The following is a 25,523-nucleotide window of genomic DNA, read 5'->3' as shown; positions in this document are numbered from 1 at the left end:
CAGGTTGGTTCTACTACTTCCCCCTAGCTGAACTTCCACCGGGTTTTGGACCCCCAGTGGCAATCAAAGCACTGGTTTTATACATTCTGGAGGAGCCTGACCCTGGAAACTGATCAGACAAATTCAGTAGACAGGAGTATTCATATACGTCATATGGAGTCTAGAGATATCCCTTTCCCATGGAGGCAGGCTAGGTTGGGGCATGATTTCTAGATGCAACTTCTTACTAAGGAGCATTTTAGGGTTTACATCTTTAAGATATTCATCAGCTATCGTCTATGTGCTTAGACTAAGGGACACGATTCCTCTGAAGTTCTGACTGTAGATTCCTGAACCTGGGAAGTGGCAGGGAGTTGGGGACAAATGGTCTTTCTTGTGAAAAACAGCTGTGTGAGTTCAAGGACCCTGTTTCCAAGCCCAAAGTCTATCAGTATCTTCCAAAATGGGCAGTAAAGTTTTTACACCACTAAATCATAGTAAGTTTGTGACAAAAGGTTTCATAGCTTATCTAATCCAACTTTATTTTACTGCTGGTGAAAGGATGAAAGAAGTATAAAGAGAAGCGTATGACTATTGTCATGTAACTAACTTAAGACCAAGTAGAAGGCAACTAGACTTCAACTAGGTGAGAGGAACACAAAGCAAAAAACGAAAGAACGGTGTCAAGTTCAAGTCTGAGATGCACTCACTAAGCTTATTACAAAAAAGTAACAATGGATTTACTGAACCAATTCATCACTGATATTAAAGTATCTTGATTATATGCCCTATGGAAGAAAAAAGAATATCCCATGGAAATGGAATTTTTGCAAAGATAGGAAGGTGAGTGTTTCACAAATGTACACTCATACTGTATAAAGAAGAGGAAATGAAAATACCCTCAGGAATTCAAATACAGCCTGAAGCCACTGGGACTCTCAGACACTGCAATGGGGTGGGATATCAGCAAAATCACTTTGGAAAACTCTTTAGCAATATGTAGGAAAATGGATCATATATAACATATAAGCTGTGTTGTTCTGTGCTTAGTCACTCAGTCATGTCTGACTCTTTGTGACCCCATGGACTGTAGCCTGCTAGGCTCCTCTGTCCATGGGGTTCTCCAGGCAAGAACACTGGAGTGGGTTGCCATGCCCTCCTCCAGGGGATCTTCCCAATCCAGGGATCGAACTCAGGTCTCCTGCCTTGCAGGCGAAATCTTTACCATCTGAGCCACCAGGGAAACTCAACATATAAGCTACTTCTAGGTATATATCTAAAAGACTTGAGTATTTACCTCTACCAAAAGATAACCAAGAAGGGTTATAGGAGCTTTATTTATAATGAGCTCAAATTGGAAATAATCCAAATTACCATCCAAAGTAGACTGAATAAATAAAACATTCAAACAAAATTATACAACAATGAAAACAGAGCTGCCAACTGCATGCCATGATACGAACATCATGAATAAAATGTTGAGTGAAAGAAGCCAGAAACAGAAGGTGATTCCACTTATATAAAGTACAAAAACAAGTAGCACCGATTGGTGCTGTTAGAAAACAATAATGACTACCCTTGGGATGAAAGTGGGGCAAAGTGACTTGAAGAGCATGTAAGAAGAGCTTCTGAAGTCCTGGTACAGTTCTGTTGCTTAACCTGGATACTGCTCAGATGGATGTGTTCAGTTTATAAAATTCATCAAATTGACACTTAGGCTATATCTAATTTCCTACATTTATATTTGTGGCAAAAAGGAAACATGGCTCCAACCCTTACTCTTCCCTGTACTCAGACCTCCCCGGGGTAATATTTTGGTGCTCCCCCACTCTGACTCTGGGCTTGGCCATGTGGCTTGCTTTGGACGATGAGATCTCAGCAAACATGACTGGAGCACTGGTTTGAAAAATGCTACACATTTCCCTCTCTGCTTTGCTGCTATGCAATTTCCATTCAAAGGTATCCATACTAGTGGTGCTAGAGGAGAGCACATCAAAGTTGCCCCAGTTGTCAGAGCCAAGGCCATTCTCGATGAGTCAGTAAATGACCAGCTTACTCTCAGATATGTGCAGAAGGGACATCCGGAAGGGACCAGAAGAATAATCCCATCAAAACCAGACTAAATCACCAACTTTGCATATGTTGTTAAGTGGCATCACTATGGTAATAGACAATTGATACCATTGTATACTTCAATTTAAAGTGTACGCATAATTTTAAAAATTGAGAGAAGGGGACTAACATATCTATTTTTGAGCACGGCCCACACCCTGTAGGAAAGAGAAACTGCCTGAGATCCTACAAGACAGGGTCCCCAAAGCATAAATGACAGCCAAGTAAAATATAGGCCTTAACCAACCAAACATCACTGGGAAACCAACTTGCAGAAGTTCTCTAAGGTGTCTGAAAATTCTCTTGTTTGTTTCCCAGAAGATACAGAAGCAAATGGTTGCTTCTTCCACCTCCCATTTTATTTCTTTTTATTCCACCCAACTACATGTAAGAAACACTTCAATACTATTCAGCATGTTACAGAGTATATTTGTTTCAATTTCTGCTATGGCCCTGTTTCACCATAGAGAAAGAAAGGAAGGAGGGACCTTTGGACCCCTCAGCAGTGCTTTTCCCAAAATGAACACTGAAGGGCTTGAGTGTTCAGCTGGTCTCCAGCAGGTGGCTGAGCAACGGCAGTGTTACCTGGGTTAACCTGAGCTTTTGCAGAACTCAAGATAGGCAGCAGCAGGAGCAGCACCAAGGGCATTCTGGGAATCAGGTTCATCTCAGAAGATGGTGTTGGAACTGGAGCCTTCAGCCCACCAACAATGCAAGACAAGAAGAAAGAGGAGAGGGAATGAGTGAAGCAGAAACCGTCAACATGATGAACACAGTTTACATAATTATCTTTGTGTTTTTATAGTGCTTATTTCTATATTTAGAATTTTAAATCATGAACTTTGATAGTTGAATGGGACACTGAATTGTCACAAAATATAAAAACTTTCAAACTCTGGGACATTCAATATTTAGGTAATATAAGAACTTTCAAACTCTATTAGATTATATTCTCATGGAATTAAAATTAGCAAAACTATAGGTGAGTAACAAAGTTTCAATAAGATAAATATCCAAATTATGAACAGTGATAAAATGTAAAACTGACTTTTACAATATTTTCATAATTTTAATATTTATTCCACTATTAAACCAAGAAAAACATTCAATGATGTTAACATGTTTACCTTTCAAAAGACATAAGGTGAATATTTATCCTCATTTATTAGTTCTGGAATTGTACCTGAAGCTCAAATTCCCATAGAATAATCCATGTGGTTATGGATTAGAGTTGAGACATCAGTATGAACTCATATTTAGCTTAATAGAGATATAAATGGTTACATATGGAAATATTTATAGATGTGTACACACAGGTTAGTACATACCCATATATCTATCTTCTTGTTATGAGAGTGCCTAGAAGCAATGACACCCAATAGCAAGGAGCAAACCTGATACCCAGATCTTGACTTCTTATACCATTCTCCAATAAAAGGAACCAGGGTTCCTTGGAGAGACTGCTACTTTCAGGGCTGAGGCAGGAAATACAATTATCTTGGAGAATGTTTCAGTGCCCCAAGTTGAGTGTATATACACACGCAAGAATGATGGGGATATGGCAAGAGAACACAGCCAATGAAAGGGTCCCCATGGCCAAAGCTGGAGCAATTTACGCAACAAAACGGATAAAGCGGTATTGCATTAGAACTCAAGACATAAAATAAATATTTACAAACCCATAAATAAGTGATTGAATAAACAAATGGGGGAGAATAAACAAATTTTCTCATGCAAAAGAATTCTAAATAATTTCTGTAGATACTCTCTGGTCTGTTGTCTTTCTCCCAAGAACCCATCTCTCCAGCCTCATCAGGAGAAACACATCAGACAAAGAACATTCTACAAAATTCCTGCTATATAATCCTCAAAACTTTCATGGTCACCCAAGACTAGAAAGTCTGAGAAACTGACACAGCTAATGTCAAACATAACACGTGACATCCTCGATGGGATCTTGGAACAGAAAAAGGACATTTGGGGAAAACTGAGGAAATCTGAATGAAGTGCTGACTTTAGTTAATAATAATGTGTCAATATTGGTTCATTCACTATGACATGTTTACTATACTAATGTAAGATGTTAATAATAGGGGAAACTGGGTAATGGGTAAATAGAAAATCTATGTACTCTTTGCAGTGATCCCATAAATATAAAACTGTTCAAGAATAAAAACTTTCTTTTAAAAGAGAAAGTTTCTTCCAGGTAATACTATTAGTCAACAAACACTGGGTCCACTACTAGAAAACTGTATAATGTGAAATTATAAAGGGAGACACAATCTCTTTAAGCTGGAGTGACCAGAGGAGGTTTCATGGGGAGATAAGCATCTGATCAGATTCTTAAAGGATGAATATGATTTTAATGGACAATAATGGGAATACAGTAAATAATAGAATGGCATAGCTAAGAGGAAACAGGAGCTTTTTTTTTTTTTTTTTTTTGAGGAAACAGAAGCTTTCTATGATGTTTTCTAGGCAACAGAACTCTGACCAACCCCAAGTGGTTAGATAGACAAACAGACAGATAGATAGATAGATAAATAGATAGATATAGTGGCTCAGATGGTAAAGCGTCTGCCTGCAATGCAGTAGACCTGAGTTCGATCCCTGTGTAGGGAAGATCCCCTGGAGAAAGAAACGGCAACCCACTCCAGTACTTGCCTGGAAAATCCCATGGACAGAGGAGCCTGGTAAGCTACAGTCCAGGAGGTCGCAAAGAGTCAGACTCAAGTGAGCGACTTCACTTGACACACACAGACATATATACAGATAGTTCTGACTGAAGAGGATAGAGCCAAAACTAGCCAAACACAAAAAAACCTAAGTGGCCTCATGGTAGGGGGCAGGGGAAAGTGGTCCATAGATGTGTTGACCATGGTTTTATGGCATAGATTTGGATGAGAGCAAATATGTCTCAGTGCCTACTCACTACCAGCAGCAGGAACACTGTTTCCACGAATGAGTCCACAAACAAACATGCCCAGAAAAGAGACACACAGGCAGACCTTGGAGACATTGGTCTCGGCTGTAAACTGGAATTAGTCCATGACCATGATTCAGGATGTCCTTCTACAAATAGCTTAGCTTCTTGGGAGCACTGCCTTAGGCAGCTACCCTCTCTTAGCAGCTTTTGAAGAACAGTTCTCCAGTTCTCTTTCATGACACCTTCCTTGTGGATTACTGGCTATCACTTTCTCCCCTCCATAACCTTCCCCAGGATTTCTTCTTCAAGGATTGTCTCCCACACCTCATTCCCCTTACACGTTGAATTTGTTTCTATTAGATCCTCCATAACATTGCTATAAAATTACCCATTTAATCATTAGCTGCAAATGGTTTGTTCTTGTATCCTCAAAAGAAAACATTATATCTTGTACAAAGTAGAGGCTCAAAAATGGTTTTTAACTGAACTAAGCAGAACTTCAGTTCAGTTCAGTCACTCAGTCATGTCTGACTCTTTGCGACCCCATGGATCTCAGCACGCCAGGCCTCCCTGTCCATCACCAACTCCCGGAGTTTACTCAAACTCATCTCCATTGAGTCGGTGATGCCATCCAACCATCTCATCCTCTGTCGTCCCCTTCTCCTCCTGCCTTCAATCCCTCCCAGCATCAGGGTCTTTTCCCATGAGTCAGCTCTTCGCACCAGGTGGCCAAAGTATTGGAGTTTCAGCTTCAACATCAGTCCTCCCAATGAACACTCACGACTGATCTCCTCTAGGATGGAATGGTTGGATCTCCCTGCAGTCCAAGGGACTCTCAAGAGTCTTCTCCAACACCACAGTTCAAAAGCATCAATTCTTCGGCACTCAGCTTTCTTTATAGTCCAACTCTCACATCCATACATGACCACTGGGAAAACCATAGCCTTGACGAGATGGACATTTGTTGGCAAAGTAATATCTCTGCTTTTTAATATGCTGTCTAGGTTGGTCATAACTTTCCTTCCAAGGATAAGCGTTTTTTAATTTCATGGCTGCAGTCACCATCTGCAGTGATTTTGGAACCCCCCAAAATAAAGTCAGGCACTGTTTCCACTGTTTCTCCATTTATTTGCCATGAAGTGATGGGACCAGATGCCATGATCTTCATTTTCTGATTGCTGAGCTTTAAGCCAACTTTTTTATTCTCCTCTTTCACTTTCATCAAGAGGCTCTTTAGTTCTTCTTCACTTTCTGCCGTAAGGGTGGTGTCATCTGCATGTCTGAGGTTATTGATATTTCTCCCGGCAATCTTGATCCCAGCTTTGCTTCATCCAGCCCAGCATTTCTCATGATGTACTCTGCATATAAGTTATTCAAAAAGTATTGACTGAACTTTCATTTGGAAAGTTTTACTTGGTTCAGGTCATGAATCCCCAATACCAGTGATTATTTCTGCTTTGTTTACTTAAATTAGGGTTCCCAGCAGGTAACAAACACAAAAGAACCATTAAACTGAGAAGTACTATACCATGGATACCTAACATGTGCCAAGGACTATCTCATGTAATATTTACAGTCACTCTACCAGGTTTGTTTTCATCAATAAAGTAACTGAGCAGAAAGAAGTTAAAACTGATCTGGTTACACAATTGATAGGCATCAAAGCTCATGCACGAAGCCAGGGTTTGCATTACTCCAAAACCTACTAAGGCTGCTTTGTTGCTGTTTGTTTTGTTTTGTCTTTGTTTGTCATCATAATACTCTCTCCTTTGATCTGATCTCTGCTACTTCTCCAGAGCTACACTCCTGCTCAACCTTTCTACTTAGTTACATTCGGACTTCTTTCTTTTTTTCACCTTGCCCCCTTAGGACCTCTCTTGAAAAGTTTCAGTCCTCTCTTTGATTCAAATCACCACCAAATGGTTATTTCTTCAGTGAAATATTCTCTTACCCCCTTGATTGCACATGCACTGAAAGCGTCATATAATTTTTCTACATAGAAAGGATCATAGTTTATAATCATATATCCATTGCTATGGTTGTCTAATTAGTGCCTGCACCCCTATAAGCTCCTTGTTTATTTTACTCACCATCGCATTCCCAGCACTTATCAGAGTGCTGGATAAATAGTTGCAGAATGAATTAATGATTGTCTTAAGCCACATATTCAGTTGTTATATCTGGCTAGTCTAAATTCCATACCTTAAAAGGAAGTACAAAACTTACTATAAACAGACATCACCCTTTTCTGCCTCTTTGAATGAATCTTTCTAAAGGTTCAAAATTTAAGCGATGTGACATGTGAATAAAACCCATAAACATACATGAAAGAATTTCAAGAAGATGGAAGGTCCTTCTCTACCCACTTCTTTGGTTAACAATGCAAATTCCTTTGACAAGAAATTTATTCAAACCTTAAAAATAAAAAGTTATTGGCCTTCATTCATTCAGCAACTATTTTCTGAAAGGTGCTATTCTGGGTGCTAAAAAAGGCAAAGACTCCTGCCATCATGGTGCTTATAATATCCAAACTAGCAAATTAATAAGTAAGAAACCTAAAGAGATATTCATGCCTTGAAGACAATAAAATCCAGTAATGTGATGGAGAATGAATGAGGGTCATTTCAGGTAAGATCATCAGGAAAGGCCTCCCTAAATATGAGATTGACAAAGAAATAGATAAATAGGACAATGAAAAGAATAGGCAATACTCATACACACAAGAAAAAAATATATATAAGTGGGAACTTTCCATATAAGAAAAAGGGCATTTAGAATCAGTGAAAAGTTTCAGATGAATCAGTAGCTTTTTCAAAAACAAATAAAGGTATATTCATATCTCACACAAAAATAAAGAGTCCAAAATGTAAAAACAGAACAATCAAAGTATTTCTAGAAAACATTGAGAATCTGCTGTGAGCAAGAGGAAAGCCTACATAAATAAGACATAGAAAGCAAGATATACAAATAAAAAGAATGACAATGGTTTCATCAAAGTTCAAAACATCTTTGAGATAAAAGGCATCATGAACTTAAGAGACAAGCAACAGGCCAAGAGAAACATTTGAAATTTTAGAACAAAACAATGTGTATGTATTTTTCTGGTATAAAGAGTCTCTATAAATCAGTTTGTAAAGTGACTAGAAAAATGGGCCAAGTAAATAAAAATCATTTAAAAGAGGAAACAATATAATACCAGTAAACATCTAAAAGCACTCAGTCTCACTAGAATCAGAAAGACAAACAGCAGCAGCTGAATACCAATTGGTCAGACTGGCAAAAATTTAAAGTGTGAAACTATGGAATTTGGCAATAGTGTGGAGAAAGAGAGACTCCTACTCTGCCACTGGTTTTATAAATCGGAAGATGATTTAAATCAAAACATGCAAATAGACTCTGATTTATACATTCCAGTTATTATTTATCCTAGAGAAGATTTATATAGGTACATAATGATGTAGCCACAAAGAAGCGCTTTGCTCTTTTTTTAATTTTTATTTTTCATTGAAGGATAATTACTTTACAATGTTGTGCTGGTTTCTGCCATACAACAGTGCGAATCAGCTATAAGTACACATATATCCTCCCCTGTGAGCCTCCCTCCCAATCCCCCACCTCATCCTTCTTTTTATTTTAACATGGTAAGAACAATTAATATAAGACCTACCCTTAACAAATTTTTAAGTGTATAACATGTTATTATTGACTACATATTATTGTTGACTACTTGTGTAATATTGTATCAGATCTCCAGAACTCATCTCACCTTGCTTAATTGAAACTGTATGCCTATTGATTAATAACTCTCCATTTACCCCTCCCCTTGAAAGTGAAAGTCTTACTCACTCAGTCATGTCCAACTCTGCGACCCCATGAACTGTTGCCTGCCAGGCTCCTCTGTCCATGGAGTTCTCCAGGCAAGAAAACTGGAGTGGGCAGCCATTCCCTTCTCCACGGAATCGTCCCAACCCAGGGATCGAACCCAGCTACATTGCAGGCAGATTCTTTACCATCCAAGCCATCAGAGAAGCCCACCCCTCCCCTTAGTCTCTGGCAACCACCATCCCATTCTTTCATTCTATGAATTTCACTATTTGGGATACCTAATTTAAGTGGAATCGTGCACTACTTTTTCTGTGACTGATTTTTTTCCCTTAACAAAAAGTCCTCAAATCTCATTCATGCTGTTGCACATTGCAAAATTTGCTTCTTTTTTTAAAGCTGAATATATTTCATTGCATGTATAAGCCACATTTTCTTTATCCATTTATTTGTCAGTGGACATTTAGGGTGTTTCCACATCTAGGCTATTGTGAATACAATGAACATGGGCAATGCTAGTGTCTTCAAGATCTTGATTTTAATTATTTTGGATAAATACCCAGAAGTGGGGTTACTGGGTCATGTGGTAGTTCTATATTTAATTTTGAGGAATCTTCGTACAGTTTTCCATAAATGCTGTGGCCAACTGATCTTCAAGAAGGATGCGAAGAATATATAATGCAGAAAATGAGTCTCATAAACAAATACTGTTAAGAAAACTAGGTACTCACAGACAAAAGAATGAAATTGGACCCTTATCTTACACCATTGACAAAAATCAGCCCAAAGTAGTTAAAGACTTAAATGTAAGATCTGAAACTTTAAAACTTCTAGAAGAAAACATAGAGGAAAAGCTTCATGGTAGTGGTCTTGGCAATGACCACATAGATATGATACCAAAAGCACAAGCAGAAAAAAGCAAACATAAAGAAGTGAAACTACATTAAGCCAAGAAGCACAGCAAAGGAAACAGTCAACAGGATGAAAAGGCACCCTACAGAATAGGAGAAACTGTTTGTAAGCCATATATCCAATGAGCAACTAATACACAAAATGCCTAAGTAACTCACACAACTTAATGGCAAAAAATAAAATAAAATAAAATAAAATTCCACTAATAAAATCCCTGAAAATGGGCCAAGGAATTGAATGTACATGTCTCCAATGAAGACATACAAATGGTCAAGAGATATACGAAAAATGCTCAACCTTGCTAGCCATCAGGAAATACAAATCAAAACCACAGTAAGAAACCAACCCCGTATCTGTCAGGATGGCTATTATCAAAAATGAATAAGTGAAAGACAACTGTAGACAAGAGTGTAGAGAAACTGAAATTCTTGAACATGTGGGTACAATATTTTTCTAAGTAACAAAACTTGGAAATTTTCTACCAATAAGGGAGTGCTAGAAATTATGGCATATTCCTGCTATAAAATCCTAATCAATAGTTTAAAAGTATGAGTTAGAACTATATGTAGTACATGGTCAGATGTCCATGACATGGTTTTAGGTGAATAAACAGGATTCAAGACATATATAAAGCACACTATATATTTCTATGGTAGAAAAACATACTTACATACATATATACACATATATACATAAAAGATCTAGAAAGTTAAACACCATCAATCTAGGATTCACTCTAGTGCTAAAATAGGCTAGTACATGAATACAGAGCAAGGAATCTTGGAAGGCAAGTGCTGATAATAGTAATTCCCTCAGAAACCATACTGTCTGGCATTAGAGATTGGAAATGAAGATCAAAAGGAAACTTTAGTCTTATTTGTGATGTTTTGATTTTAACAAAATATGTCCCCTGTTAAAGTCATTTACATTTGTTTCTCTGACAAAAGAAAAATATTCCTTGGGGCAGTCTATCAGGACCTTGGGGGTGCTAACCAACCAACCATGCATATCCAACAAGGTATGGGGCGACCTATCTTATGTTTTGAGAATCACTTGAGATACTGAGAGATATTATTGAATAGTATTATATCTTGCAGATAGAGTAGAAGAAAAAACAGTTCAGAATTGCAACTTAAACCTTTCTCTCTCTCTCTTTTTAGAACCTACAAATGAATAATCATCAAGCCTTACAACAAACCTGAAAGGAAAGATTATCATCCCCCCTTTACAAAGTGGGAAAGTAAAACGCTAAGTCACTTCACTCACAACCTAGGTAGACTTACCTGACCTGGCTGCTGGACCCCATTCATCATACTGAATTTTTATGTCTGTCTCTCAAGCCAAATCATGAGTCATTTAAAGTTAGGGATCTTGCTTCCCTATATATCAAAATCAGAGTAACTCTAACTTGCCTGGGTCACAAAACTAGAAAGAGACAGAATTAAGACTCTTCCAGTTGCTCTGACTGCTTGGCCAAGGCTACTTCACCCATAGCCCAGTAGTTTCCAAGGAACATCAATGACTATATAGTTCAGACAGCATATGTTTGTGTAATGAAAAACCCACTTCCCTCTTGACAGTCAAAATTCCCAACCCTAGCCAAGCTGGATACTTGGCTGGAACACTCCAAACTGACTCCAAAGGAGCCATGATTCTGGACCTCCCAGATCCAATGGTAGACGGTTGACTCTGCATTGCAGGACTGACCACACCAAGATTGAGACAGGCTGTGGGTCAAAGCCATCAGGAAAACTGGGAAGTAAATGGAAGGCTAGGCAGATGTGAGTGTGACAATCATAGCCAGAAATTACCAGGAATTTTTTTAAAAGAACCTAGAATCAAACTTTTTACAAGTCATTTCTGTACTTGGATGAGTTTCCAAAGGCCTCTTTCTGAAACAGAGCCAGGGCCACATCACGGTTTAGAGCAAGTCACCAGCACATCCTGCCTGATACCGTCTTATCCTGTGGAAATTTTATGCAGGGAGGGCTCCCTCCTGGTCAGTCCTGTGTCTCCTGCAGCTTCAGGTTATCCACAACTGAGAAAGTATAATGCCCTTCTTTTACGACTGCCATAGACAGTTAGACCAGGGGCTTTCTGCGTGGTCCAGAGGCTAAGATTCTGCCTTCCAATGGAGGGCCTGTGGGTTTGAGCCTTTTTGGGGAACTAAGGTCTCAGATGCCACAGGGTGCAGCCAAAATTTTTTTTAACGTTGGACCGTTTCCTACTTTATGCTATCATTTATACGTGGAATCTAAAAAAAGCCAAACTCAGAGAAACAAAGTGGTAGTTATCACGGGAAGGGGGTGGGTTGGAATGGAGAAGTATTAATCAAAAGGTACAGACTTACAGTTATAAGATGAATAAGTTCTGGGGATCTAATGTACAGCATGGTGGTTACAGCTAATAATACTATATTTTATACCAAAATATAGATATCAAATATTCTTACCACAAAAATGAAATTATATGCCAGGATGAAGATGTTAGTTAATGCTATGATGATGATCATTTTGTAGCATATAAATGTATCAGATCAGCAGGCTGTACACCTTAAATTTACACAATGTTGCATGTTATTTATAGCTCAGTAAAGCTGAGCTGGGAGTCATACCACATTCCCAGGCACAAGCTCTACTCTGGGGCTCAAACAGGAGTGTGAGTGAAGATCAAGCCCTGGAGATGAGTGCTGAAACGACCTCTGACCTGCTGAGTGAGAAAGAGTGTACAAGAAGCTACGGCCTGTCACATAGTTCACACACCTGGGGTCTCAGGGTGTGAGGCTCCCTGCACTGGTGAAGCAACAGATTCCAGGGCTCCAAAACACGAGCCCTACTGCAGAGTCTGCTTTCTACGACAGGACTAATAGATGGTAGGCAGATAGACAGACACACAGACAAGAGATAAACACATGACGAAGAGGGAGATAGATGATATTTATTTAGATGATACAGATTTAATATAAAAAGAAACAGTTTCATAAGTGTTGCTATAACAGTTAACTGCATTTATTTGGAAAAAATAGCACTATAATTTCCCCTTGGTGATAACACGGAAAGTAGGAAAAAAGGCCACCCCTAGGGTTTCCTGCCCTAAAAAAAAATGGAAAATCTGAGTACCTCTGTTTCTCCCAAGTCCCTCTGAAGTGACTATAACTAACAGATAGTAGAGTTCTCGTTTTCCCCCCAAATCTGATTATTAGCAAAAATCACCTTTTTCTCTGAAGCAGAGCTAGAGGTATACCCCACTTTAAAAAATGTCTGAACTTGCCAAGCTCATAAATCATGAAAAGTTTATCCATATTTCACAATAATTCTTTGAACAAGCCTTCAGTGCTGAGTACCTTTGAATAACAAGTTTCCACACAGTACATTTAAAATAACATTCAGTATACAAAAATGTTCCATCTACTTACCAAACTCATAAATCATGGAGAGAGTCTCCACATTACAAAATAATTCTTCACTTTACAAAAGGATCTACTGCTAAGTTCCTTTGATAGAAAATTCTTCCAGTAATTCAGAATATGATTCAGTATACCTAAATCCAGTTTATGCTCAACTTTCCAGGAATACAGCTTGTGTACCAAGCAGGCAACATCTGGTTTGGCAGATGGTCATTCTTCCCAGATAATCCATCCTTCCAGGTCCAAAAGCTAGAGATAATCTAAGGTGACTACCACTTTATGGAAAAACAAAAAGTCTCAGATTTCCCTGAGGGATCTTTACACTGAGCCTGTGAAAGGAGCCAAATAGGAAGTGCCTGCCCTCCTAGAAAATCAGCTATGGCCTGCAGCCAAGGCCCCTCCACCTAAACTCGGGTAGACCATCCTACAGGAAGGGGTGGGGGCCCTGGAAAGGCTGGAGTGGGAGGGGAAATGAGATAAAGGGACTTGGGTCAAACAGGAGCCAATCTGAGGTGCTGCGTGTGCACAGCTGGGCATGGTATACTTGTCCTCGCGTGTGTGTTGAAGAGCCTGGTGGGGAGAAGAGAAGCCACATGCTTTACGACCATAGATTTTCATTCAGGGGCCATTCAGGGCATTCAAAGCTTGTTTTCTTCTCTGCTGAGTCATTTTTCATTTCAGATTCAACAAATAAAAAGCGCAATCTTTGGAGTATTTAATACTCAGCAAACAAATATGCAGAAATGAGCTTAGTTTTGGCAGAAGAAGAGCCACACACACACACACACACACACACACCCCCTCAGTGTACCAAACATCCTCCTGTTTTATATTGATTTCCAAAGATTTGTTGATGTCTTCCTCATTCCCAACTTTCCTCTGGGAATCCCAGTCTCTTGCTTCTCAAAATGTAGCTGCTCAGAGCTGAGCCAAAGACCTGGGTTGGCCCAGTCTGTAAGTGTTTAAGCACACAGGATGTTCCCCAGATGACCCGAGCTGACTCGAGCTGCTCAGAGGAGGATGACACAGCCGGCTGTGCTCCTGCCTTCGTTAGAAGAGTACTTTGCTTTCCTAACCCTTGTCACCTGTAAAATGGAGACAACTAGAGGTCGCTGAGTGAGATCCCTGTGTGGAAGACATCCCCCTGCCAGGGCAGAGGGAACCACAGAACATCCATGGTGTGACATCATTTGTCTGCCATCCTTTCTAAGAACATAATCACTGTAATGCCTTCATGAGATTAGGAGGAGGGAGGGAAGATATTGACACAAAGTGAAGGCGGGGTGTTTTCTAAACCCAAAGGGCTCTGTTAGAAGCTCAGCATCCCTTGGCCTGCTGAACCCTCCGGCAGAGCCTTCGGCCTCACTGAGTTCTAGCAGCCTCGGCTCTCCACCAGGCTGTCTCATGCCCACCCTGACTTCCAGGCTCCCATACTTGAGCACCTTCCCCACCCTGCCTCTCTCACTCTCTCGCCCCATCCCACCCTCTACCCAGGCTCCTCAGGCCCCTGCGCCATGTCCTGGGGAGCAGAGGGCTGCCTGGAGGCATTCTCAAGCACAGGAAGGTTAACAGGACGGCTGACTAACAGTCTTTCAGAAGGTTTTGGAGGTTATGAAATAAAGACATTAGTCCTCAAAATTATGGACTCACAGCCACAAGAGCTTGAAGGTACCTGAAAACTCAACTGTATCGATCCTCTGTGGTTAAAGGTAAGGTAGGTCAGTCAGCCCCCAAAGCAGAGAGGCCTCGGTGGGGGCAACAGCTGGTCAGAGGCAAGGCAGGCCTGCAGTCACCAGGCGAGCGTGGGTTCTCTGATGACACTGCCTCCCGTGGCCCAGCCTCCTGTTTTCTTTCCTCAAACTCAGCACACGCACCTGCTTTACCCCGTTTGTCTCGCTAACTGATCTCTTTAAACCAGAGTGAAGTTATTCGGAAAATCTCTGTGATGGTTTTCAAATGTGTCCACAAATCCATGACCTGGAGCCATGTGTTCATGGAAAGCTGGCATCTCACTTCCCTCCTCCTGAATACAAGCTCAACAGGGTGCATCACTTCTAACAAAATTAAAACAGGAGGAGAGATGGCTGTGAACCTCCAGAGCTGGGTCCCAGAAGGTAACCCACATCCACTGGGCTCTCACAGACTTGCCCTGCAAACGCACTGCCAGGCAATAAGGAAGCCCAGGCCACGTGGAGAAGCCAGGCACAGGTCTTTTGGCGGATGCCATTGCCAAGGTCCCTGCAGGCAGCAGCAGAAGCTCACACACTTGTGAGTGAGGAAGGCACCCAGGTGACTCCAGCCTCAGCCATCAACTGTTACAATCCCAGGAGAGACCGTGGGCAAGACAGCTGAGCTGAGCCCAGTCCCCAGAAACAGAAGCGATAACAACAATGACATGATCACTGTCTGTTAAGTCACTAAGTTGAGAGGTGATTCATCACATGGCAAAAATAACTGGAACAATCTCCTTGGGTAAGGAAGGCACAGCTTCCTGCAGACCCAAGGACTGGGTTTTGAATGCCCCCTGGTTGTTATTAGTCAGCAATCTGTCCATTGCCTCAAAATCTAGGGGTAAGATGGAACCAATGGTGAGCAAGAAACAGCTCTCTCATCAAACCCAGAGGTGGGCTGAAAGACTAACCATCCACATATAAAGTGCCTTTCCCTTGAGGGCTCGGTAGTGAATCTGGAAGCAGCACCTTACTCACTATATCACCCCTTCCTATTGCCCCTGGGTCCCTGTACCCCATGCTTGATGCCCCCCCAACAACTCCTTCCCAGCCACCAGGTCCAAAGCCAGACTTTCCAGGTTTGACTCCTGCAGCAGTTATGTGGACCTGACCACACACCTGAACCTGGACTCTGTAGGAGTGTCGTGAGGATCAAATGAGTTATTACATAGAAAGTACTTAGAACAATGACCAGTTCATAAATTTTTACAGATATTTAAATTTCTACTTAATTTTTACTATATACATCTCCTTGTCTCAATAAATTTGCAAGTTACGTGCAAAAACATGCCTCCCCATTCATCACCCTCTATGTGCATCAGTTCACACCTACACAGTGGGTGCTCAAGAACACTTGCAGGTGGGCAGCTCATTTCAATGGTAATAAAACAGGCAATGCCACCAATACAAACTCCTTGCCTTTGACAAGCACACTAAACCTATGAACATCCGATGAGTGATGCTGTCTCTGGAGAAAGTGACTTGACCCTTTGCGTACAGTCGTTCACAAGTCATGAGAGGCTCGGGCACTTCACTATGAACCAGCACAGCACAAACCAGCCCGGGGCTGAGGAGCGCAGGGCTAGGCCATGTCTGGTGGGACAGTGACGTGATCACACTGCTGGATCAAGCGCTGTTCTGTTCCCATGTGAGCGCGCACATGTCCCAGTGACCTTTCAATCCAGCCACCCAAAGCCACGAGGTTCCAGACATGCCATTTCCACGAGGGCTGCTTTATTCTTGTGGTCCATGGTAGTGCTGGCCTCTTAAGAAGACATGTCTCTATCAGGCTGCTTATTAATTTGCATAGGCCCAATCAATGTGAAGTAAATTTGATCTCATCCACCCATAAGAAACCCTCCTGAGCCTCAGAAAAGATTTGGTGTGATCCCAATTAACCCTGCTTCAGGTCCCTGCAGGAGGCCCGCCAGCCTGCATCTCCCCTTTCAGCAAAGGGACCTAGGTGTCTTTCCCTTAACATATTCAGGGATTCCCAAATACAAGAGTTAACACCAGTGCTTTTGCCACAGAAAGAATGGAGATCCCTCACCTTCTCTGAGACCATCAGCTGAATGAGGAAGCAAGGATTTCACCTCTTAGGCCTTTGCAACCATATTCTGTAGTGAAAAGTTCAGCCATTATACAGGTCAGGCACTTCAGCCAGATACTAATTGATCTCTGGGTTGAAGGACACTTTTCTATAGATCTGGAAAGCATGAAATATGGATAAAAGTAGAAAATGGTGTCACAATTAAAGAACTGAGATGATGCATGTAAAGGACTTATAGCACCAGTGCCTGGGAGATAGTAAGTACCTGTTAGCGTTTAGTTGTTATTATGAAGCTCCAATACTTTGACTACCTGATGCAAACGGCTGACTCATCGGAAAAGACCCCGATGCTGGGAAAGATTGATGGCCAAAGGAGAAGGGCGCAGCAGTGGATGAGATGGTTAGAAAGCGTCACCAATTCAATGGACATGAAACTGGGCGAACTCCGGGAGATGGCAAGGGACAGGGAGGCCTGGTGTGCTGCAGTCCATGGGGTCAGAGAGTCACACACGACTTAGCAACTGAATAACAATGACAAGTGTTACTATGAATAGAATGGTGCCCAGGAATAAAAAAAGCTCAGCAGTTGAGGTGACACGTATATACTGAAAATCTGTTGTGAGCCCCGTACAGGTTGAGTCACCTGGAGGCAATACAGCAAGAAAGCATCGGAAGAGTTACACGGCCGGCTCATGCAAACATTTGGAAAAACAAAGCTAGCGGATTGGCAAGTTCACAGCGGGTCATAGCTACAGGGATGGTGTGATAGAGCAGGAGACACACAAGTGGGCCTGGATGAATAATGGACTTTAGGAAAGACCAAGAAGGAAAGAAAAAGTAAAGAATTCTGAAAAATTGCAAAGTTTGACAGGTCTGGCCAATGAAAGAGGTGAAGGCTTACTAAGACCTTCAAGGCTGAGAAAAAGAAAGAGGAATTCAGCACTGACCAGCTTGTTTGCCATCACTACCAAGTTCAGATACCTTACAGACCCTTTTGGGGACCTGAAAGTCTTCCTACACTTGAGAGTCTTAAGAAAAACAAACACGGCAAGGACATCTCCATGTGATAAACTTAATCTGCTCACTTTGCTCTGAGTTTAGGGGTGGCAGAGCAAAGCAGAAGATGCAGTATTATGCAATTCTTGTCATGGGGACATATAGACACTAAATGTAAAGTGGGCCCCCCCACCTTAGACAAATATAGAATCCCTGCCCAAACCCCAGAGCCCAAAAGTTTCATTCAGCAGTTGGGTCGGGACCAAATGTCTGGGACTCCTTTCCTGGTTCCTACACTGCTCTTCAAGCAAGTCACTCCCTCCTCACCTGCAGCTCCTGCAATCCTTGCCAAAATAATGTCACTGATCATGAGAAGTCTGGCCTCTAACCCTTTGCATTTCACGCTTCCTTCATATTGCTAGCTGGCATTCCCTTCTATGTTACTTTCATTGGAAGCCTCTGAACCAGAAAATATAAGTTTATTTAAGGCTATGAAACATCTGCAGACTTCATCTGACTTCAGGAAGTTTCCCTGTGAGTCACCAATGCCTGGCACTTACTCCTGATGTGTAAAGAGCCTCCTCTCTCCAACCTGCCAGGCCTAATCCTCCCCACTTCCTAGCTCAGCTCCTAACCCCTACATTGCCAAGGACAAGTGAGAAACCAAAAGCTTGCCTGATCCTGGTCTCAAAGCCTGAGATCCTAGTCTCAAAGACTGAGAATGGAGATTCTCAGTCTCAGAAAGTTCTAATCAACTCCACCTCTCCTGCAGAAAGACTCACACCTTCCAGTTCCTTTGAATGAGACCTCATGGCTCTTGAGCTATCCCTTTTCACCAAGTAGATTCATGATTTTGTTCAAACTCATTCTCTGAACACCTATCTGACTTGCTCCATCCCACCTTTGGCCTCAAACGATGGTAGAGCATTTGTTAGTAGCAATATTTCTCTGGACGCCCCTCCCCACTACACTAGGCTGTATGAGCACTTGCAGGCAGGGACCTTGTCATGCCTTCTTTGAATTTTCAGAGCATAGTCTGGAGACAATCGGTGAACATGTTAGGCAAATGAACAGATGTCCTGAGGGGTCCTTAGGATCCAGGAGTGGCTGTTGGCTTGTCCATCTCTCTGCTGACAACTGAGAAGATGGAGTGCACCGGCTTCTTCAATAAGTCTCTCCCCTCCTTTTTGGCAGTGCTTCCACGTCAAAATAGAGTCTCCTCTCTCGACTCCTTTGCATCTATACCCCGTAACATAGCAGATACCATCCACTGACTGATATAGTCCCTAACTGTGCTTGTATATATGTGGGACAATCTTGTCTCCTCAGTAAAACTGTGAGTTCCAAAGGGCAAGGATATTTCTTATCTCAGCACTTATGAGAGCCACAGTAAAGATTTCTGGAGCACGTATTACACAGTAGGCAATACACTCGGTCTTACATGAATTTTCTCAGCCCTCAGAACTCTCTCTGAAGTTTTTATTATTATTGTCCTCATTTTGCAGACGAGAAGACAGAAACACAGAGAACAGATAATTTGTCCAAGATCACACAAGTGGCAAGTGCAACAGCATTCAGTATATGGTTACCTTCCGGAAGGCTGATGAGGCCTGGTGGCTGCACTCTGCCATGCTCTCCCCACCCAGTCCAGTCAAACTGTACATTGTCACCGGGCACAAAGTTATGTTCAGCTCACCTACACTTGCAAGATTTCTATTACACTGCCAGCAAGTGAATCTGCCTGCAAGAGGCCATCCCTCTGGCGTCCACCTTTTTTTTAAATTGAAGTATAGTCAATTTACAATGTTGTGTCAGTTTCTGGTGTACAACAAAGTGATTCAGTTACATTCAAAGTGATTTACACACACACACATATGGATATTTTTCATGTTCTTTCCCATTCTGGTTTATCATAAGATATTGAATGTAGTTCCCTGTGCTATACAGTAGGACCTTGCTATTTATTTCATATATAGTAGTGTATACCTGTTAATCCCAAACTCCTAATTTATCCCTCCCGTAGCCCCTTTCCCATTTGGTAACCATAAGTTCGCTTTCTATATCTGCAAGTCTGCTTCTGTTTTGTAAGCAAGTTCATCTGTATCATATGTTAGGTTGCACATACAAGAGATGTCGTGGCATTTGTCTTTCACTTTCTGACTTCCTTCACTTGGTGTGATAATCTTTGGGTCCATCCATGCTGCTGCAAATGGCATTATTTCATTCTTTTTTTATGGCTGAGTGACACTCTATTGTGTAAATGTACCACATTTTCATTATCCAGTCATCCGAAGATGAACATTTAAGGTGGCTTCTATGTCTTTGGGGCTTCCCTGGTAGCTTGGATATTGTAAATAATGCTGCTATGAACATTGGGGTGTCTTTATCTCTTTTCATTAGAATCTTCTCCAGACACATGCCTAGGAGTGAGACTCGAGATCATATGCCCCTGCCTGCACCTCATGCTCCTTGATTCCCACTGGCTGACCTGGAGCCCCTCAGGTACCTGACCTCAGAGCTGCACTAGGCATCACAGCACTGAGACAGCCCGGTGTTCCCATCTGCCTCTTCTCCTCACAAACACAGGCAGCTCAATGTAGTAGAAAGGTCTGGGCAGGGATGGGTGGTTCTGTGGCTCTTGAAACTTAGACAGTTGGAAGGGCCCCTTCGCTTAAGAAACAGAATACAAAATTACAGATACAAAATGAAGTTCGGGGCTTCAAAAGGATCTTGAATTAATGAGGAGGGCAGAAGCAGAAGCTGTACCTACTATCACAAATCCATCTCAGGGCCTGCATTCTAGTCCCAACCCTTCCACTACCATGCTACAGCCTGAGCAATCCCTTTCCTTGAGCAGGCTCAGCTCCCTCCTGGTTCAAATGAGGGGGCTGGGAGGAGAAGGAGTCGGGGAGCTCTGCACCCCCTCTCAGCCTTGGAACTCTGAACTCTATCAGCCATGGTCCAAACACTTTCCCAGGCTCCCTGCAAAATCATAGAACTGCCTCTGATCCGGGAGAGATGCTACTCCTCCCTCCAGCCCAAAGCATATACTGTATTACAGTAATGAGAGCTTAGGTTGCTTTAAATATCACAAAACAAAAACAACAGCATCCCTGGTTCATCATCATTCCCTGCCCAGACCACAGAGGAGAGCACCGCCAGACCGACACCAGGGTAGAGATGGAGAGCAGAGCCCACACAGCCCCTTTCAGGAATCCATTGGCCCGTGTCTAGAGTGAAAATCACTCGTGGCAGAGGTTGTGAAGAGCCAGTCAGAGGGAGAGCCCACAAGGTCGCTCTGGGACACAAAGGCCCTTAAATGGAGTGAGGCTGGAGGTCAGGGTCCTGGATCCACCACGGCCGAGCTGGTGCCAAGCCTGAGGCTTCAGGAACCGCGGTCTCTCACTTCTGGGAGAGCCAGAGAAGTCCAGCCAAAGGTCTCTGCAAAAGGAGGCTCATCTCCCCCCAGGTCCTGGGAGGCATCCACTTAGCAGAAGAGCAAGCATTCCTCAGAAATGAAGGAACCGTGGGGACGTCGAGGGGACTTTCTCTCTCAGGTCTCCCCGAAGCCAAAGGACAACTCCTCAGGGGAACCTGGCAGACCCTACAAGGTTCATTCTTAAAGCAAGAACTAACTAAACTGTTCAGCTCACCATAAAGAGGCCCTAGTTAACTCATGTTCTATAAAATGGCCTATGACAGATCAGAGGTCCTGTCAGACAGCTGTTTGATGTTGACATGTGTCAAACTGCAGAGTAGGACATGCCCACAGCAACCTTTCCCACACAGGGACGAGACCCACACACACACTCTGCACACCTGGCTCCCCTGCCCCTCATGGCTCTCAGGCCATGTGACTCCACTGCTCCAAGGCTGGCCCTGGTGACCAGGGAACATGGCATTTAGAACACATGGGGGTTGCAGCCAGGGAGGTGCCCTTTCTACACTGTGCCAACCCCAGTCCCCGAACCTCTAATGCATGGTGCTCCCACCAGAGAAAGAAGGGACGAGGGGAGCTGCCAGTGATCTGTGTTTAACAGCAAACACACACGAGCACCTCTTTCCTAAGCCTTGGGTTCTTTTCAGGCTGAGGATGCTGAGTTATTGAGAAATAACTATGTCAGCCAGATATTTTAAAAGGGAAGTGGAAAGTCTGGAGTCAAATGAAGGACTGAGCTCCTTTCACCTGGACTCTGCTCAGCAGTGACTATAGGAATGTGCATTGAGCATCCAATGACGGGTGGTGTCACCAGTCAATGGGGATCCCAGCCTGCTCACAGGGGACAGAACTAGACTTGAGGGAGACAGAGACTCAAGAAGGCTGGTGTTGGGTGGAGCAGAAGAAACTACTGTAAAATTCATTAAACAGGGAAACCAGGACCTGGAACACCCAGTTCCTAGCACACAGCCTGGCCTACTCTTGAATTTACACTCCAGTACAAAGATATCACTGATCCTTGATCTCTGCTGAATCCCCAACATCTAACACACTGCCTGACGTGGAGCAGGTGCTCAGGAAATCTATTGAATGAATGTACAGTAGTCTGCCTGCAATGCAGAAGATCCAGGTTCAATCCCTGGATTGGAAAGATCCCCTGGAGGAGGAAATGGCAACTCCAGTATTCTCCCTGGAGAATCCCATGGACAGAGGAGCCTGGTGGGCTACAGGCCATGGGGTCACAAAGAGTCAGACAGGATGGAGCGACTAAGCACAAGCACACACAAGGTGCCCAATAAAGAAGGCTGGGTGCCGAAGAATACTCTTCAGAGTCCCTTGGGCTGCAAGGAGATCAAACCAGTCAACCCTAAAAGAAATCAACCCTCAGTATTCACTGGAAGGACTAATGCTGAAGCTGAAGCTCCAATACTTTGCCACCTGATGTGAAGAGCCAACTCATTGGAAAAGACCTTGATGCTGGGAATGATTGATGACAGGAGGAGAAAGAGGTGACAGAGGATAAGATGGTTGGATGGCATCACCAGCTCAGTGGACATGAGTCTGAGCAAACTCCAGGAGATAGTGAAGGACAGAGAAGCCTGACGTGCTGTAGTTCATGGGGTCACAAATAGTGGGACATGACTTAGCACCTGAGCATCAACAAATGTGAGCATCAACAAATGTGCCTAATAAACTCTTGTTTCCCTTTTTTACATTCTTAGTCTCCTCCATCTCAGGAACTTAAGCTGACTGTGGGTTTGTGAACTATTTGCCACTTGTGGCTGGAACTCAATGAACAATACTGTTTTGGAGCACACCAGTGTCTCACTTATACTTACCACACTTCCAACATAACAGCAAGCCTTCCATTACCTTCCCTTCTCTGAGCTCCTCATTGATTACATTCTCCCTTGGATTGGAAATTAATTTTTTTCATATGATGCAGTCTTATCTCTATTTTTATTCCATTTATACAGTGCCAAGTATATTCATCTCATTATAAACTCACTGAGATTGGACTGAGTTCTACATCCTTTGTAGGCACCATGACACCAAGCAAGATGCTTTATCTATCTCTGAACAAACCTCACAGTCTCTTCCTCCCAAGATCTGACCTCCATAGTTATACTGAATTCCTCATTACTCAATATGGTCTTTTCTCTTTATTTTTTTTCTTTTTTAATATAAATTTATTATTTTAATTGGAGGCTAATTACTTTACAATATTGTATTGGTTTTGCCATACATCAACATGCATCTGCCACAGATATACACGTTTCCCCATCCTGAACCCCCCTCCCTCCTTCCTCCCCGTACCATCCCTCTGGGTCGTCCCAGTGCACCAGCCCCAAGCATCCAGTATCATGCATTGAACCTGGACTAGCGATTCGTTTCATATATGATATTATACATGTTTCAATGCCATTTTCCCAAATCATCCCACCCTCTCCCTTTCCCACAGAGTCCAAAAGACTGTTCTATACATCTGTGTCTCTTTTGCTGTCTTGCATACATGGTTATCGTTACCATCTTTCTAAATTCCATATATATGCGTTAGTATACTGTATTGGTGTTTTTCTTTCTGGCTTACTTCACTCTGTATAATAGGCTCCAGTTTCATCCACCTCATTAGAACTGATTCAAATGTATTCTTTTGAATGGCTGAGTAATACTCCATTGTGTATATGTACCACAGCTTTCTTATCCATTCATCTGCTGATGGACATCTAGGTTGCTTCCATGTCCTCGCTATTATAAACAGTGCTGTGATGAATACTGGCGTACACGTGTCTCTTTCAACTATACTGAAAGGCCACCCCATACTCAGCAATATAAACAAGATGAAGAGACAGAGGAATACCCAGCAGGTAAAGGAACAGGAGAAATGCCCACCAAACCAAACAAAAGAGGAAGAGATAGGGAATCTACCTGATAAAGAATTCCAAATAATGATAGTGAAAATGATCCAAAATCTTGAAATCAAAATGGAATCACAGATAAATAGCCTGGAGACAAGGATTGAGAAGATGCAAGAAAGGTTTAACAAGGACCTAGAAGAAATAAAAAAGAGTCAATATATAATGAATAATGCAATAAATGAGATCAAAAACACTCTGGAGGGAACAAATAGTAGAATAACAGAGGCAGAAGATAGGATTAGAGAAGTAGAAGATAGAATGGTAGACATAAATGAAGCAGAGAGGAAAAAAGACAAATGAATTAAAAGAAATGAGGACAGTCTCAGAGACCTTCAGGACAGCGTTAAAGGCCCCAACATTCGAATCATAAGAGTCCCAGAAGACAAAAAGAAAGACCATGAGAAAATACTTAAGGAGATAATAGTTGAAAACTTCCCTAAAATGGGGAAGGAAATAATCACCAAAGTCCAAGAAACCCAGAGAGTCCCAAACAGGATAAACCCAAGGCGAAACACCCCAAGACACATATTAATCAAATTAACAAAGATCAAACACAAAGAGAAAATATGAAAAGCAACAAGGGAAAAACAACAACTAACACACAAGGGGATTCCCATAAGGATAGCAGCTGATCTTTCAATAGAAACTCTTCAGGCCACAAGGGAATGGCAAGACACACTTAAAGTGATGAAAGAAAATAACCTAGAGCCCAGATTACTGTACCCAGCAAGGATCTCATTCAAATTTGAAAGAGAAATCAAAAGCTTTACAGACAAGCAAAAGCTGAGAGAATTCAGCACCACCAAACCAGCTCTCCAACAAACGCTAAAGGATATTCTCTAGACAGGAAACACAAAAAGGATGTATAAACTTGAACCCAAAACAATAAAGTAAATGGCAATGGGATCATACTCATCAATAATTACCTTAAACATAAATGAGTTGAATGCCCCAACCAAAAGACAAAGACTGGCTGAATGGATACAAAAACAAGACCCCTATATATGTTGTCTACAAGAGACCCACCTCAAAACAGGGGTCTTTTCTCTTTAAACAGCTTTCCAACTTTCAAAAAGAAAAAAAAAACCAAACTTGAAATATTCATTAACCAGCTTTTATTGAGTCGGACACGACTGAAGTGACTTAGCAGTAGCAGTAGCAGTATAACAGGCACAGTGCTAAGTGGTAAAAGAGGGAAAATGAACACACACATTAGAGATCAGAAACACCACA

General features: G+C 42.1%; 1 protein-coding gene across 7 annotated transcripts in view; it reads right to left on the bottom strand.

The window, feature by feature from the left end:
* DDR2 (discoidin domain receptor tyrosine kinase 2) overlaps positions 1–25,523 on the bottom strand; it is a 176,992-nt gene that overhangs the window by 69,121 nt on the left and 82,348 nt on the right. For 5 of the 7 annotated variants that reach the window (XM_042257087.1, XM_004002713.5, XM_060415694.1 and 2 more), the window contains one exon: positions 2,677–2,785. In XM_042257087.1, coding sequence (XP_042113021.1) covers positions 2,677–2,758 — 82 coding nt within the window. In that variant the 5' untranslated portion in view covers positions 2,759–2,785. Of the gene's footprint in view, positions 1–2,676; positions 2,786–13,166; positions 13,420–25,523 lie in introns of those variants that run through there. The other 2 variants (XM_012185174.4, XM_060415693.1) reach the window with 1 other exon arrangement.

This window comes from Ovis aries, chromosome 1 (genome assembly GCF_016772045.2).
Source record: "Ovis aries strain OAR_USU_Benz2616 breed Rambouillet chromosome 1, ARS-UI_Ramb_v3.0, whole genome shotgun sequence".
Classification (NCBI taxonomy): Eukaryota; Metazoa; Chordata; class Mammalia; order Artiodactyla; family Bovidae; genus Ovis; species Ovis aries.
The sequence above is the reverse complement of the archived record's forward strand: the minus strand, read 5'-3'. Positions and strand labels throughout refer to the sequence as shown.